The 17,930-nt window shown below is 43.9% G+C and overlaps 1 protein-coding gene across 4 annotated transcripts in view; it reads left to right on the forward strand.

Moving 5' to 3' along the window:
* Positions 1-1,697: 1,697 nt before the first annotated feature.
* PARP14 (poly(ADP-ribose) polymerase family member 14) overlaps positions 1,698-17,930 on the forward strand; it is a 45,034-nt gene continuing 28,801 nt past the window's right edge. The window contains exons 1-5 of one of the 4 annotated variants that reach the window (XM_011285918.4): positions 1,698-1,966; positions 6,953-7,086; positions 7,848-7,881; positions 12,261-12,503; positions 15,185-15,421. In XM_011285918.4, the coding sequence (XP_011284220.2) occupies positions 1,780-1,966; positions 6,953-7,086; positions 7,848-7,881; positions 12,261-12,503; positions 15,185-15,421 (835 nt within the window). In that variant the 5' untranslated portion in view covers positions 1,698-1,779. Of the gene's footprint in view, positions 1,967-6,952; positions 7,087-7,847; positions 7,882-7,905; positions 9,988-12,260; positions 12,504-15,184; positions 15,422-17,930 lie in introns of those variants that run through there. The other 3 variants (XM_003991707.6, XM_045037022.1, XM_019839847.2) reach the window with 3 other exon arrangements.

Raw genomic sequence — 17,930 nt, forward strand, 5'->3', positions numbered from 1 at the left:
AGAGAGAGAGAGAGAGAGAGAGAAACAGAGAGAGAGAATCCCAAGCAGGTTCTGCACTGTCAGCACAGAGCCCAAGGCAGGGGTTGGACCCAGAAACTGTGAGATCATGACCTGAGCCTAAACCAAGAGTCAGATGCTTAAGTGACTGAGCCACCCAGGTGCTTCGACACCCTATTTTATTACGGGTCAAAGGTACATACATTGCTAGCCTCCCTCTCACATTCCTGGCCACAGGTGATGCTCCCATCTGGTTGATGCCCTTATGTCTAGCCAGTTGCTTAGGCTGTCCATGGACGACCATGGAGTCATACCTGAGCATCTTCTCCACTGTGCACATATTTCAGCAAGTCCTGCAGCTGTGCCTTCAATGTCAAACTGGAATGTCACCCTTTCTCAGAAGGTCTTCCTCTGCCAGCATCCTGCTCTCAGCCACCCTTATCCCTCACTTGGGAAACTACAGTAGCTACTTGGCTGACCTCCCTGCCTCTACTCCAGCGACTACACAGCAGCCAGAGTGATCCTATACAAGTAAATTACATTATGGGAACCCCTCCCTTCTCAGCCCTCCAAGGTTATCCCCCTGTGAAAATTAATAAAGGGAAACCTCACTGAAATGGAGCTGGGAGGCCAGAAGGAAGAGCTGTCTCGGCATAACACTCCATGTCAGTCACAGGCAGAATTGTCAATTACAGACCCCAACAGAAGAATACTCAACAGGAGAGAGTTATCAGTGAGGAGCCCCAGCAGGAAATTGACTACCCCAGCCACTCAGCCAATGAGAAACTGTCATCACCCTGAACTCCTGCTTTCTCCAGTAGCCTTGTGTGCAAAACAACCCCTCCCAACTTCCTCCTTCTTGTCCTCAGTTTTGTTTCTTGGACAAGCAGATGGTTTTTGCAGTAGTTTGCTTGCCCTGAAGTGCAGTTCTCTGCTATTACCAAATAAACCCATTTTTGCTGGTTAAAATAACTTTCACTTTTAGCATCGATACCCCCATCATCCTTTGGCCTCGGGTCACATGTCACCTCCCCATAAATTCTCCCTGAGCTCTTACACCGGGCTAGAAGCCCTCCTAATTTGTTCCAGGAACACCTGTATATTTCCTCCTGAAGCACCTCTGCACAGTCATCATTCCTATGTCCCCACAGCTGTGTGAACTCAATGAGGGCAGGAACCATGTTCGTTGAGACCATCCCAAGGGCATGGCACCTACTAAATATTCCACAAAGAACTGTGACTGTATGGCCCTCCCTTTCTGAATTTCTAGACATATAATATTAACAGATCAGCGAACAAAATGCAAAAGAAAAGCAAGGTAAAATTCCTATGATTTGTTTGGGGCCTATTTGGGGACTTCATTACACATTTTAAAGAGTCACAGTTTGCCAATACATTCTATTTTCTCGTAAAATGCTGGCCTCCAGAAAAAGTGAAGCTTTCTGTTTGCAAAAGGTATTGTGCGTGACTCAAAGATGCTGGTTTCGGCTGTGACTTGGGTGAGTGGCACACAGTGCCCGAGCTTTGGGACGCAGGTGCACAAATGGAGGAAGACCAGATGCTTGGAGTGGCGATGCCCAGCACTTGCTGTGGGCCAGAGCTGAAGGTGAAGAACTGGGTGGGCGGCGGTAAGTAGTTCAATCCTGGGACAGCTGTTCAGAGCCAAAGGCCAAAAACTAAAGACAGGGAGGAGTCTTCTGGGAAACGAAACCGAAAGGGGCAAAACCAGCCGCCCTCTGCTGGGGTGGGTCGGGCGGCAGAGGCAGCCTAGCGGAGCTGACCATGGCTGTGTCAGGCTCCGTCCCGCTGTTGGTCGAAGGGTCCTGGGGCCCCGACCCCCCGAAGAACCTGAGCACCAAGTTGCAGATGTACTTCCAGAGCCCGAAGAGATCGGGAGGCGGGGAGTGTGAGGTCCGCCAGGAACCGGGCAGGCCGGGGCTCTTCCTAGTGTTCTTCCATCGAGAGGACGGTGAGGGGCGCGAGGGATGGGTGTGAGATGGGACAACCAGGGTCTTCCCCCAGGGTAAACTTGGGCTTGGGGCCTGCAGCGGGAGAATCCTCCCGGCTCCAGCAGCAGCCATGAGGGAGGGCGAGGGGCTGCCGGACCGACGAAGAGCGCGCGAGGGGCGCTGTGCTTCTAGGCGCTCCCGGTGTTGCCTGAAGGTGGCGGCAGAACCGCGCAAGTGAGTTCAACATGTAGCACGGAGAAACAGAAAGGAGTTGACAGGCTGCTTTATTCACCTCACTTTACAAGGCTACATAGTGTGTTGGTGGCAGAGTTGCAAGTCCATTGCAGTTTTTCCCTTCCTATTAAAGCAGCTGTTCTAGAACTCCAGAGGTTAATGGGAGCACAATTTTAAGGGAAGAGAAAGCTTCCGGGGAGAATCACATGTAAACTGATTCCTGAGAGCCAGTTCAATTCCTGATAGGAAGAATATTGGGGAAGGCTCTTCAGATGGGAGCACGTGGGCTGCAGTGCAGGGGGCAGGAAAGCACAAGGCATCTTCAGGCAACATGCATGGCGCTCTCTGGGAGGTTTGGCTTGAGTAGCGAGCGAGTCTACTAATCCCTGTGTACAAGCAAGGTCTGCAGACTGGGTCCTAAAATAACACGTGGGGTCTGGGAAATTTCATAAGGTCATGAAGGAGACACCTGTATTTTAAAAATCTTAGGCCTTCTGTTATTAAACCTCCTTCTTACGAAACGATGGGCAGGAAATTCAGGCTAAGAGAAAGTTGAGATGGTAGGGGGCCTTGTAGGATACCATAAAGAGTAGGAACGCCCTCCACCCCCTTGGCAGGGGAGAGGCATGTCCAAATATACTTTCAGGAGATAAATTTGGTTGAAAATAAGTACTTTGACTTCTTTTGGGAGAGAGCTTGGAAATCTGAACTTTTAGGAGAGTCATGCAATATTCTAGGTGAGGACAAGCGAGTCCTTGAACAATGAAAATCAGCCTGGGGATGGAAGATACGTATTTGTGTGGTATTCTGGATTTGGTAACTGAGGTCAATGCTCTGAGAGAGAGGGAGGGAGAGAGACAGTCTCTTTTCTTCAGTTATTTTTTTAGGTGAGGAGTCATAGGGGTTTTCTCCCAGTGTTTCTGGGGTCACTTGGGGGCAAAAGTGCTGCCTAAAATCACATTGGGTGTAAATATAGAAAGTTATTGGAGGGAGAAGGCCATGTGCTGCTGATCAGCACACAGAATCTTTGTTGAGGGTGCGTTGGTACCTCTTCCCTTGGTTTCATGGTGGTCCTTGGCCTGGGGGTACGGGTGACATTCTGAGTTGATCTGGGTTGGGAGTTTTGAGCTTTGTGGGTGGGAAGCTTCCTCCCTACAGGCAGCTGAGTGGCTGAGTTCGTCCTCCTCCGGTTTGTTGTCACCCTTAGGAAAGGGTGCAGATAAGCACCCACCAATCTGCTTGTTCAAAACACTATCGGGTCTGTACTGAGAGGCTTGTGACCTGTTGTTCCCAGAGCATTTGCTTTTTCCTTTGGACTCTCATAGGAAATGATGTGGACAACCCCTGCTTCCAGCTTCCTGTCACTGGATTTGGACAAGTATTTGATCCAGAGGAGAGGCAATGAGGCTTACATGTGAGAAATTGGAATGCTCTAGGCAGAGATCCAAAAAGGAAAGAATGAAACCCAGAGAGAAGAGGGGTCCACAACTAAGTGTGTAAAAGGCGAGGCAGGTAGGGGACAGGAGATCTGTTAGGCTCACAGCCCTTATGAAAACAAAGTACCAAGTTTTCCAAGGATTAATTTCACCAAAGAATGCTGAGAGGGCAACTGTGCAATGTAAGCCGTGTCCCCTGGGTTTCATTTTCCTCAAGGAGTTTTACCACTTTGATTACAACTGTCCACACCATATGAGCCTGGCCCTTAGGGACCCTTCTTCCTTCTCCTTTAGAATCCCGTTATCCTCGTGAGTAGTTCAAATTGGGGCCACAGACCTCTGCATCTGACTCACAGCAGGCTAAACAGACACAGTCCCAGCTCTCTCTTAGAGATTTAGGAAACCTGGGTTTGGGTCAGCGGGAATCTGCACATTTAAACAGCACCCCAGGTGCCTCTGGTGTGCTAAAGTTTGAGAAACCCTGTTGTTTGTTGACAACCCTGAATGAATGTGATTACAGAAAGTACAAATGGCATAAAAATATCAACAGTGCAAAATACGGTTTTATGTCGATAACCATTCTCTTCCAGCCCTGAAAACAGAAATGGTTTCAGTGTCCTGACCAGGCTTCTTTCCTCACATTGCCCAGCCCACTACCCCTACCTCCATCCCCAGGCTACAGTAGTGGCCCCTCTCAAACAGACAACTCAGACTTAGTACAACTCAAAACCTTTTATGGACAAAGACCCTGGGTGGTTGGGGGGAGGGGGAGCGTTCCTATTCAGTTTCAGTTTCCTACCAGAGGAACCATTGCCTCTGTAACAGGTTATCAGAAATTTGCCAACAATGGTTGACCCACCCTAGTGGGTCCTCCGGGTGTTCTTTCTTTTGCAGGAATTCCCTCCACCCTCCACTCTAGGAACTGGCTTCAACAGGTGTAGGCCCACAGTGTAGCACAACTTTATCCATATAATTCACATAATAAGAATGAACCCAACAGCACTTCTCTATAGAAATTAATGCATAGCAAACAGAAGTATTCGGAAGCTATATCTTACTTTTATTTGTTTGTTTATTTATTTAAGTTTATTTATTTTGAGAGAGAGAGTGTGTGTGTGTGTGTGTGTGCACTTGCGCACGCTCACATGAGCAGGGAAAGGACAGAGAGAGAGGGAGAGAGAGGAGAGAATGAGAATCCCAAGCTGACAACGAGGAGCTGACCCTGATGTGAGGCTCGAACCCACAAACTGCAAGACCATGACTTGAGCCGAAATCAGAGCTGGATGCTTATCTAACTGAGCCACCCAGGCACCCTGCTGTATCTTACTTGTAAATAGTTCACTCAATTTCTGAAACATCAAGTATAAATTGACTAATATGATTTTAATCCGTGTTTCAGATGTGTGCATTTATCATTCTTTCTGGTCATAATTTGGCTCCTGATTATTTTCAGTCTCTTTGGGGTAAGGAAACCCGTCTCCTTAAGTAAATTAAATGTAGGTGGTCTGAAGTTAGTGCAGAAGGGAGGTTGTCCACAGGGGGTAAGGGTGGCTGGACATCAGAGTTTCAGCTCTTTTTCCTCCCAGATTCACCTCTCCTTGTTGCAGATCACTTACTGATATTGCTCCTGCCTGCTCTCTTGAAATAATGGTGCCGTACATATTGTGCACAATCTGAGAACAGGCTTTGGCATTTAGATGCCTAGATAGGACTCTACCAAAGTCTAAGGAATAATAAAAGGAATGTATCACAGAAGCCCACGACTCTAGACAACTTGGCTTATAAAACTTGGCTTGTCCTAAGGCTTCAGGGGTCTTATCCAGTCCTCAGTCCTCACTCTAGCTTAGGACAGCCCCTTAAGAGTCCGTGTGAAAATCTCTTCTGCCTGATAAAGAGCGAAATTAGAGTCTGGCATTCCTTCTCATGTTGTTAATGGGGCTTGTTTTCTTTTCTTTTTTTTTTTTTTTAATTTTTTTTTTAACGTTTATTTATTTTTGAGACAGAGAGAGACAGAGCATGAACGGGGGAGGGTCAGAGAGAGGGAGACACAGAATCTGAAACAGGCTCCAGGCTCTGAGCTGTCAGCACAGAGCCTGACTGAGGGCTCAAACTCACAAACCGGGAGATCATGACCTGAGCCGAAGTCAGATGCTTAACCGACTGAGCCACCCAGGTGCCCCGGGGCTTGTTTTCCAAGTTAGTATCCAGTTAAGGCCTCACTTCTCCTACCCCTTCATGGATACGTGAGGTGGGAAAGTTATTCAAGCTCCTCTTAATGACTCCCTATATCCTTGGCCTCTCAGACCATCCACATCAGAATACAACATGGTAGCCCAACATTCATGTCAGAGCTACATCTGTGAGTAATAGGGCACTTTCAAAGGTTCCCCTTCACCCTGACCTCTTTGCGCCATCTATTTTGACCACATCTCCTCTCCTCTAAAGTCACTCATTCCCTATTTTCTGTGGCCTTAGGTACAGATTTTCCTTTTCTCTCTCTGGCCGTTCCTCATAATTATAACCTACATTTGCATAACTCTTGTGGGTGTTACAAAATTCATTCACAGGCACTGCTTTAAGGGAGGAAACAGACTCAAGAAGTTAAGATATTTTCTCAATGTCACTCATCTAGTTTTTGGCAGAGTTGGAATTTGAATCCAAGTCTTTGGACTCCTATGTTCATTGGTCAGTTTTTTCACTACAGCCCAGCTGCCTGGAATGCTAATTCTATTTTTTTTTTTTAATCTCTCCCCTCCCTTCTTTTCTACTCCTTTTATTACTGGATGTGAGGCTCTTATCACAGGTTAAAGAACTGAGTGAAACATCTTTTGCACTAGGCACTTGGCCATTCTGCTCATGGTCACTCAAGTCGCCTTCCTAAAACACAGCTGTCATCATGCCATGTCCCAGCACCCAATCTTCACTGGCTCACCATGAGGCATGCTTTGATTACTTTCCTTCACTTGTGGAATAAATATTGCTACCTTTCTGAGTGCCTACTGAACATCAGGTACTGAACTAAGTTCTTTATAATGTTTTTTAACACACAACACTTGTACAAGACAGTCTTCATTAATAACTTATTATAGACAAGAGACTGAGGCTGTGTAAGTAAGACTTATTAAAGAACATGCCCAAAGTTTAAAAAAAAAAAGTAGGTATAAAGATGGAATTGAAATCCATGTCTACTTGCTAAACTTTTCCTCTTTTCACCACACAAGGACTCACCTGGGAAAATGACCAAGCCATTGAATGATGATGATGAAACCCTCTGGAAATCATGGAGTAATTTTGTGAATAAAAATTTCTTGACAGTTTTTTTTTTTTTAACTTCAGTTCGGCAAAAAGTTCTGGAGAAAAAGAACCATGAGTTAATATGGCCAGGAAAGGGAACATTCAAGTTAACTGTCCAGTTGCCCACAGCCCCAGACAAGGTCCAGGATGCCTTTGAGGGGGAAATTCCAACAAAGGTAAGTCAAAACATGAGTAAAAGGGAAGTAGGTTGTTCTGCCGAGGTGTGTGGGAAGGGAATCACAACATGGGGAATACGGTGGGATGAGAAGTATAAATCAAATTGGAGTAGAAAGCACCTTACAGATGTGGAGGGAGTGAGAGTGGTCATGAGGTAGTTATGGAATAATGAAGGAGGGGGCGCTTTTTGTTTGATTTTAGGCACTTTCGGAAAAGTCAGAATTTTCAGATTGTAATAAGGGTGGTTTGAAGGTATAAATTTTTGGGTTTGTTTGTCCTGGGTGCTTTTAACCTGGAACCTGCTCTGTTTGCTTTATCTTTACATCACTTTGAGGGGACAGTGATCCATACTGCATGTACTATTTCCTTGACTGTCAAATGGGATAGTCATAGTATCTACCTTGTTGGATTGTTGTGAGGATTAAAGAGACAACCTCTGTAGAGTATCTCGCCCGGTGCTGGTTAATAGCAAACACTCAATACATGTTAAATGGGGGAAAAGATTTAGGGCCCACTCCATACCCCAAACGCTTGGTGTTAATTGGAATTTCTGTTATTTGTGACTCATTTGACCACTGATTTTGGAGCTAAGTAGATCGAACACTACACACGAGGTGCATTCAACAGCATAATTGCTAGAGCTTTTTATTATTGTTTCTATTGACCCTACGCCTCCAGGCCAGTCCCCAGGGACAGTTTCTCAATGTAAAGAAATTATTAGTAATTTATTGATGCTACTCTATTGTCTATTGGATTTCAGGAACCGGAAGGCAAAGAACATGTCAAAGAACCAGGTAAGGTCAAAGAACTGAGACAGGTGGCCTTCGCCAGCAGTTTTGCTTTCATTACAGATGGCACCTGCAGGGGTCATCCTTCTCTTCTTGACTTCACAAAGCAGGGTGTGCTCAGCTTAGAGACGCCTCAGGCTGCCTTATCTACATACTCTCGCCAGTTGTTCTCAGGGTGAGCATCGGGGAAACCCCCTGAGATCTTAGGGCTCAGGTAGAAGCATGGAAACAGCTCTCTCTGTGGGGACTGGGAGACACCTTGCAACTGAAGGGAAGCAAAGAGGTGCCTGGGAGATGGTGATAAGCCAACCTTTAGAGCCCATCAAGAAGCAAAGACATGATGTGTCAGTGGGTGCCGTATGTGGCTAAGTCTGTTTCTGAGCACTGAGCGTGGAGGGTGCTGTCCTCTGGAGCCACAACAGGAGGGTGGACAAAGGCTTCTAAGTGCTGGGTGCAGGATGTGAGTGCAGCACCCCCCAGGCCAGCAGCAGCTCTTTTCATCCCATCTGCTGTAGGAAACGGCCTGCAACCTAGCAGCTGTTGTGGATCCTGCTGCTTCACCTGTGTCCGGATGTTGGCCTGTAGGACCACCTGCCAGTTACTAAAGAAGCAATTAGTTTTCCTGGCTAAGCATGCTGTTATAAAGGGGAGGGATGAGGACCTATGCTGAATGGCTGAGTAAGAGTGATAAAATGATGTATATACCCAAATCTTAGGCAAAAGGAATTCCAAAAAATGTATAAATTATTGTCCTCTACAATTGAAATTGTCTTGAGAACATGTTTAGAGGTTTGCAACCTTCTCTTTTGAAAATAGCACTAAGCTGAGGCCTGCCTTTACTTGGCAAACCGACTGGATAGGGATGTATAGATTGTTTTCATCTAACATGCTATTAAACTATAGAATCTAGGATGCATGGTTTTCTTAGAAGCTCATGATTCTTATAAGATAGGAATTTTTTTTGTCTGTTTGGAGTAATTCCTGCTTTCTATTCTTCAGATATGGAACTGGCTTACACAACTCCTGGTGTTCATTGTGACCCCCTAAATCTTTATCTATTCTTGGAAAATGCCTTATGTGTTGTACCCTCAAACTCAATTTTAGACCAGGAAGTGGTTTTATACTGGTACATTTATATCTGTACCACTTCCTGGGTCTAGAATTAATCGAGTCTGTGTTTCTTACGGTTTCATAGATTTTACCCTCACTGTGTCTTAACTGATTTGTCAGCACTATTTCAGATTCACTTATAACCTCAAGTATAAGTGAGTAAGTATAAGGAAGAGCCATCCAGACCCACCCACCAGTGGAATTTTCATCATACTGGAGATTTTAGACTCATTGGCTAGCCTGTTTTTACATGACCCAGACTCTAATGATGGTCACCAGCCAGGAAGTTGGGCAGTCTTTGACAAAATACTTAATGGTCCCCTTTAAGAGACATAAGAGGAGGTCCTTTGTTGAATGGTTACTCCACACTGAATCCTAACAGTGAGCCTAAGGCTAGGACTCTTGAAATTAATTGGGATGGTATAGTTTTCAGAACGAGTAAAATCAGGGTGGAGGGTGGTTCCCTAATAGGTCCCGTATTTCAGGAACGATAAGAACGGAGAATGCTGCCCTGAGAGTGCATGGGGCATGCACGAAATCCTGAAGTTGGAGATGGACAAGCAGTTGGCAGAGTAAGGACAGGTCAATCAAGCCACACACCAACACCAGGGGATGTGAGCCCTGAGCTAATGTTCGATTCCCGGCGAAGCAGAGTTGGGCTGGGTCTGAAAGGTGGAAACCAGCAGTTGGAAGAACCTGTAGAAGAGAGACACGCAAGAGCAGAGAAACACTGGCCCTTGTGGTCAGCAAACTCTGGCTTTTTCAAATCTATATTTCCAGCCTGGACTCTTCTAAATTCCAGACCTTGTGTCTGATCTTCCTGTTGGAAAATATGTGAGAGCCACCTTGTCTGAAGCTACCTGTGTCATCTTCCTCCTCCTACCCTTTCCGGCTACTTTATTTCTCTTGAAGTACACAACCAGTCTGCCCGTCACCTACTAGAAACTTCAGTCGTCTCTCCTCTTTAAGCCTTCACAGACATCGGTCACAGAGACGATCAATGTAAGTTTTCCTCATCTGTCCCTCCCTTATGCCAGACTCCCATTATTACCTCACAAATCCAGCATGGCAGGAGTGCCCTGTATCTGGGGTCTCTCTGATGTCCTTCCCCTGAAATCTGACCAGCCCTTTGTACTATTGCTGAATATCCTGTCACCCTTATCACAGAAACCTTCCACAACTCACTCTTACTACCAACTGCAAGATAAAGTCCACACCACATTCTGGACAAAGACGATTTTTTTTGGCCTCACTTTTGTCTGCACACAAGTGCTCCTTGAGCTTCATCAGTCAGATCACCTTTTCCTAAGTAGTTTGGGGCAGTCACAGCACCCTGCCTGTACTTCTATTGCTCACGACCCCTTCCATCCCACTTCTCTCTACCTACACTCTAGAGAGCTTTCAAGATCCACTCAGCCTCCCCTTTTCTCTGAAGGCTTTCCAAGGCAGCCCAGTCCCATTCTTTCTCTCTCGGACTCCTGGATGGATTGTTGATGCTCTTTATTTGGCAGTTAACCAAGCCTCAAGCCTCTCTTGTGATGGAGCTTCTAATAGTCGTAGAAGCTTATGTCTCTGGAAAGGCTCTAACCATCCGGTTAATCCAATACTCTTCATTTTGTAAAGAGACATGCGTGAGGTCACATGGCTAAAGAGTGGCTGAGTCAGGGCTTGAACTCAGGCAACCTCATCCCCAGCTCAGCAGTCCTCCTGCTTCATGACATCTGTCTCATTGAAAGATAATTTAGGTTATTATTGAATCCTCAAGCCAATTTTTACTTGGCATGAATGTGTATATGTGTGTGTGGTGTTACATCTAGCATGTAACAGGAGTATGTGTGAGGGTGATCCGACTGGGGTAACAAACAACCTCCTAAATCATAGCTCGATATAGTTGGCAGCTGGGGAGTGGAGGAGTCTAGACTGCTTCACAGTCATTCAGGAATCCCAGATTCCTTCCATCTTTTGACAATATTACTATTGATATGTGGCCTCCAAAGTCACTGCAAGGGAGAATGGAGAGTCACATAAAGGAGATTTGTACTGGCCGGGCTTGGAAGTACAGTTCACACTTCCACACGTATCCCATTAGCCACATGAGCTTGACTGTGGGAAGTCTGGGAAATGTTGCTCAGAGAGAAAACAAAATGGATTTGGTGAGCACAGAGCATTTTACTCTGTCATAATAAACCTTTACAAATGTCGGTTCCTTTTGTCATTTTTCTTGTATGCCTCCATGAGAAAAATCTGTAAGTTCCTTATCTCATGTTTTGTGTATGCATCCCTCTGTACACCTCTAGTGTCTTGAATGTAATAAGGGCCCCAACTGAATAGTCACTCACAGAACGTCTAAAGATCTTATACACATCATGCTGCAGTGAGTGAGTGAGTGAGACTGACCTGATGCAGAGATGGAACTCACTTAGGGCCAACAGCGGAGAGGAACAAGCTGGCTGGGGTGATTGCTGTTCAGTGAGCTTGACATATACATACAGCTCTCTAGGCAATTTTACTTTCTATGTGTCTTCCTTGGTCATTCAGCAAGTATCCTTTTTTTCTCTTCGGTGATGAAAACTTAATACTTTTCAGAGCATAACGTGTTACATGGGCATCGTAAGATATTCTCGCTTTCCTCCAGTGGCCCGAGCAGTAAATCTCCAATTCAGCAAATGCTATTGAACCTCAAGAATATACTATGTGCCAGCAATACAGGATGAATAAATATATCCCTTGCTTTTGAGAAGCTGACTTCAATAACTATAATAAGGTGCTTGATAGAAGCATGTGTCAAATACTACAAAAGGCAGGTTCCTCAGAGAGACAAGGCAGGAAAGGATATAATAAAATCAAACTTAATAATAACAATAGACTTTTAAGTGCTCCATTTTATTTATTAAAAAAATTTTAATGTTTACTTATTTTTGAGAGAGAGAGAGAGAGCGAGCAAGTGAGTGTGAGTGGGGGAGGGGCAGAGAGGGAGACACCAAATCTGAAGCAGGCTCCAGGCTCCGAGCTGTCAGGACAGAGCCAGATGGGGTTCAAACTCATGAACTGTGAGATCATGACCTGAGCCGAAGTTGCACACTCAACCAACTGAGCCACCCAGGTACCCCGCTCCATTTTACTTTTAATTACATTAAGCAAAAGCTTTCTAAAATCTGTTTGAGTTAGCCAAGAGAATGAGAAGGAAAGAGGACAGTGTCTTAAGATAATTTACTTTGCTAAGATCATGGTAGATTAATATAACATCTTGTATCTTTTTGTCCTTCTAAAATCAGATGTGTCCGAAGAATTGGATACAAAACTTTCTCTCAACAGAAGATCAGAAAAAGTGGAAGATACCTCAGAAGAATGTGAAAATATTTCCTCTTTGGTTGCATTTGAAAATCTCAAGGCAAATGTAACTGCTTTAATGTTAACCTTGCTAGTGGAGAACATAAGTGGCCTGTCCAATGATGATTTTCAAGTGGAAGTAATACGAGATTTTGATGTTGCTGTGGTTACCTTTCAAAAATGTATAGGTAAGATCAAGTGATGCTGTATTTACCAATCTCTCTTTGCACCACACTTTGGGATTTGAGACATCCAGCTAATGTCTTTGAAAGTTGGACTCTTTCCAGTAGCTAGTAGGAGAGGACTCCAAGTTAATATCGATGCTTTTTTATTTTGAAAGAGAAGCAACTTTGTTTTAAAACTAAATTCTGATATATACAGTAAATCGGGCTTTAGTGTATGAGTGGTGTGTGTGTGTGTGTGTGTGTGTGTAAGAGAGAGAGAGAGGGACAGAGACAGAGACAACACACCCAAATAGAAATCTAAAGTCTAAGGTTATTAAAGTGATTCCACCTGGGTGGCTCAGTCAGTTAAACGTCCGACTCTTGATTTCAGCTCAGGTCATGATCTCCTGGTTTGTGAGATCCAGCCCCACATCGGGCTGACAGCACAGAGCTTGCTTGGGATTCTCTCTCTTCTTCTCCCTCTCCCTCTGCCCTTCCCCCACTCATGCTCTCTCTCTTGAAATAAATAAACATTAAAAGAAAAAAATTAAAGTGATTGCAGGCAGAGGAGTCAGCATTTTCACATGTGTTATCTTATTGGGAGAAGTAAATATTGATACGTGTTACCAAACTGGACTTATTGGAAGGTAATAATAATAGCAGGCAGTCATATAGTGATACTGTAAGTCAGGTACTATGGTAAGCTCAGTACATGTATTTATTTCTTCTTTTCAACAACCTTTTTTTCCTAAAGTTTATTTACTTTGAGAGAGGGGTCTAGGGGCAGAGAAAGGAAGAGAGAGAGAATCCCAGGCAGGCTTCACACTGTCAGTGTGGAGCCCGATGTGGGGCTCGAGCTCACAAACCAGGAGGTCATGACCTGAGCCAAAATCAAGAATTGGATGCTTAACCAACTGAGCTCCTCAACAACCTTTTGAGATCATTATTATTATTCTTCATTTTACAGTTGAGGAGACAGAGGTGCCAGGATGCTAATAAATTCTTGGATTTGAACCCAGGCAGCCCTGTTCACTTATCTCCTTTACAATATATTTCCTTAGTACTTTCATGGTCATCACGTAGGCGGGAGGGTAAGTGCATGGGATGCAGGAAATGAATGCTTTTCAAGGTCTGTGGGAGGAGTCGTCTTCAGAAGGACAAGAAAATTTCCCAATTCCAAGCCTTCGCTATTCCGTGGCCATGGTAGTAGAATGGTTAAATAAGAGCACAGGTCACGAAGTCAGAACTCTGGCTCCAACATTTGACCACTTATCTGAGGTTGTCTGAGTTACTACCCTCTGTGCTTTACTTTTCTTATCTGTAAAATGGAGAAAGTAGTAGCTACCTGATATGATTTCTAAGAGGATTAAATGAGATAATGTTTGCAAAGCTCTTAATATAGTATCTAAGACATGATAAGGATTCAAGAAAGAGCTATTCTTATATCAAATTTATAATTATTTCTTATAAAGGTAAAACTAAATGGCCCTGCTTTTGTTCATTAATCAAAACTCTTAAATTTATCTACTATGTGCCAGGCTAGGTGCTATGGGTACAGAGATGAATAATTCTTGGTTCCTGCTCTTGAGGACCTCATATGGAGTTGGAGACCCATATGTAAATGAAAAATGGCAGATGCAAGAGGTGAAGCCATGAGCAGCAGGCTGTGGGGAATGGGAGGAAGGGGAACCCAAACAAGGTGGCTTGGTTTTGCCTTGCTTGCTTGCTTATGCCAGTGATCCCAGTCTGCTGGGTCCCTGGTACACTGTTGTTTCCTGCCACTGCTCTTCTCTCTGCCTGAAATGTTTCCTCCCCTTATCTGTCTGCTAATCTCTTCTTTATCTTTCAGAATTCAGATCAGCATCCACTTTCTCTGGGGATCCTTGCGGGATTCCCTGTATTTGTCTTCCTGCCTCATCTGATCCTACAATAGGTCCTTTGTTTGCTTTCAAGATTCCTTCCCTCCTAGGTGGTGAACTTTCAAGGACTTGTTACACTCATTTCTTTATCCCCAGATCCTAGCAGAGTACCTGTCACATTGTGGGTCCACCATCAATATCTGTGAATTTTAAAGAGATAATCAGGCTGAGTCCTGAAGGAGGAATAGGACAAGGGTATTTTTTTTTTTAAATCAGAGAAGGGCATTTCAGGCATAGGAAATTGTATATATGGAGGCAAAAGGGAATGGGGTTTTCAAAATAATGACTAGGTTTTTTGGCAGTATGGAAAATAAAACGAATGGCAGAGAATAACCAGAGGTGATGTTTGGAAATTAGTTTAGACTCAAATAGCCAAACAAGGGCATTTTTAGCCTAGCTGAGGAGTGTGAACTGATGCTTGCTGCCTACAGGTAACGGGGAGCCATTGTAGGACTTGAGAAAGAAGTGAAATGAGACGATTTGTATTGTAGACAGAGCTCTCCGGTAGGGGTAGGATGTCAAGTGGGGTGGGGGAGGGCTGTGACTGGAAGCAGGGACACAGCTCAGTGGCAGTAATCCAGGTAAAACATTCATATGTGTATCACTGTTCAGAGACCAGGAGTTTTAAGCATGTAAATCCTCATATAAAAGTAAAATATTGCCTCTAAAAATTGAGTGTTTAGCTATCTCCTTTATCTCAACTAATATTCAGACAGTTTCTTCTGTATAATATAAAGATATAATCATAATTTTCTGATTGATCGATTGATTAATTTTGATTTGTAGATGCTGTGAAATTTGTTGATGATTGTGCCAGGCACCATTCAGTGAAACAACTTCAACTTTCTCCACGACTTCTGGAAGTGACAAAAACAATCAGGGTTGAAAACCTGCCACCTGGGGCTGATGACTATAATTTGAAATGTTTATTTGAAAATCCTCTAAATGGAGGAGGAAGAATTGCCAGGATTCAATGTTTGCCTGAAGAGAGTTCAGCTCTGATTGAGTTTTTTGACAAAAAAGGTAATATCTATGAGCTTGACATTATAAACCTACCTGACATAATCTAAACCATTTTAGCGGATTTTAGTAGTTATCAGTTGAGTTCTGATGCATGTTATTTTTTATTCATAAATTTCATTGGAAATCCAATTAGTAATCCCATTCATCTGGGATATCACAGTTAATGGGCCCAGTGATTTAAACATTAGAGAAGCAATGCTGAAGACATAAGGAGATTCTCTCATGAGTCTCTACCTATAATGGAAAATACATAATTCTTAGAATCTTTAAAATACTGTATTAAAGAAGAGGTGATCTGTTTTAGCTGTATACTTGGTAGAAATTTTCAAGTTAATTTCCACAAGATTAGGTAAAGAAATGCTCAGAAACACATACAGTTCTTATAAAGTATCACTACTTCCCTTTCACTTGTCAGTATCATCATTCAGAAATTAATAGGGGTGGTTAGTGGCATCCATTGGATGCCTGCTGGATAGTTCTTTGCAGCAACCCTGTGAAAACCATGTCCAGCTGAATCTCAGGGAAACGCTTCTGAGGGTTTTGTGGATATTAGATTGCCAGTTCTCCGAGGCATGTGCAAAGTCAGCGCAGAGATTCCACTTGATGTTCAGAGGTGAAGGCTGAGGAGTAGGAATTAGGGGGTCAGACATTTTAGGGAAAGAAGGAACAGTGAGTTTGGGATTACCAGGGGGAGCATGAGACAGGATCACGTGGTATTCCACCCACTGAAGATAAACTGCTTCATGAACATAGGGGAAGGACGCTCCCTTGGGCTTTGATGAGTTAGGGAAACGGGTGAAGGTATGGTTTAGATTAAAATGGAATGAAAGTCCTAGTATTCCTTGGACAAGGGGACAAAAGAGGAGCTTCTGTCACAATTTCTTTAAATCTCCCTGAGCCTGGGTTTGGGATTAACAGCTGTCTACCCGTAGTTCCTGTTAACTTCCCAGTTTACGGTGGGGCTTCCAACCTCTTGAAGGCTTGGGCAGTTGACTGTGTCCTCAGAATGTCTACATTACATTCTGTATGGCTAATAACAGGAACTGCTTAATCTGGGTTACTTTATGCAGAGCTGCATCTGTGAACAGCAGGGTACTCTCAGAGGTTCCCCTTCACCCTGACCTCTTGATGCCGTCTGTGTTGACCATGCCTTTTCCTCTAAACCCACAAACTCTGTGTTCTCTGTGGTCTGAGATATACTGATCTTCCCTTTCTTTCTCTGGCTGCTCCTTCTCGTGATGATGACTTACATTTGCATAACTCTTCAAGGTGCTACAAAATACATTCACAGGCACTGCTTTATGGGCATTGCTATTACTGTGATTCCTATTTTACAAATGAGAAACTGCAGCAGAGAAACGTCAAATAACTTGACCAAGGTTACACAGCTAGTACGTGATAGAGCCAGGGTTGGAACATGGCTAGACTGGACCCTAATCTATGCTCTTAAATTCTCCACTCTTTTCTAATCTCCCACTCACCTATACCATTAATTTTTCTTATGGGCCATCTCACCACTTACAACAGGTTATTAGTAATGAGGCAAACTGTAGCTAAAGCTGGATTAAAAGGATAATTTATTTAGCAGTCTACATTTTATGCAGATTATTTAAGAGGAATAAGTAAGGCACTTACTCTAAAATTATTTTGTTCAATTTTACAAAGCCTGATTCACAAAATCTTTTTTTTTTATTTTTTTAAATTTTTTTTCAACGTTTTTTATTTATTCTTGGGACAGAGAGAGACAGAGCATGAACGGGGGAGGGGCAGAGAGAGAGGGAGACACAGAATCGGAAACAGGCTCCAGGCTCCGAGCCATCAGCCCAGAGCCTGACGCGGGGCTCGAACTCACGGACGCGGGGCTCGGACTCACGGACCGCGAGATCGTGACCCGGCTGAAGTCTGTCGCTTAACCGACTGCGCCACCCAGGCGCTCCGCCTGATTCACAAAATCTTAAGGAAAGGAACTTTTTTTTTAAGGAGAGGGGAACTGTTCCAGACTTTTAAAAACATATTTATTTGTTTTGAGAGAGAGAGTGAGCAGGGAGGGGCAGAGACCAAGAATTCCAAGCAGGCTCTGCATTGCCAGCACAAAGCCCAACTCATGAACCATGAGATCATGGCCTGAGTCAAAACCAAGAGTTGGATGCCTAACCAACCAAGCCATCCAGGCGCCCCTTAAGAGAAGGAACTCTTATTGAATACCTGTTATAGGTGAGATCTTTTGCTGTATTTTCTATCACAGTATTTCACTGAATCCTAGTAATAACTTACATATAGTTACTTTTTCTTGTACAGAGAAGGAAACAGGGTGGAGAATTTAAGCCACAATAAGGAGTCATCTGTGATGATTCTTGGGTCAGACAGATCCTGGCTTTGATGCTTATTAGCTTTGTGATCTTGGGCAAATTACTTTATTACTTTATTATTTTAAATATATTTTTTATTGAAATATAGTTGACACACAATGTTACATTAGGTTTAGATGTTCAACATAGGGATTCAACAA

This window comes from Felis catus, chromosome C2, assembly GCF_018350175.1.
Source record: "Felis catus isolate Fca126 chromosome C2, F.catus_Fca126_mat1.0, whole genome shotgun sequence".
NCBI classification, from domain to species: domain Eukaryota; kingdom Metazoa; phylum Chordata; class Mammalia; order Carnivora; family Felidae; genus Felis; species Felis catus.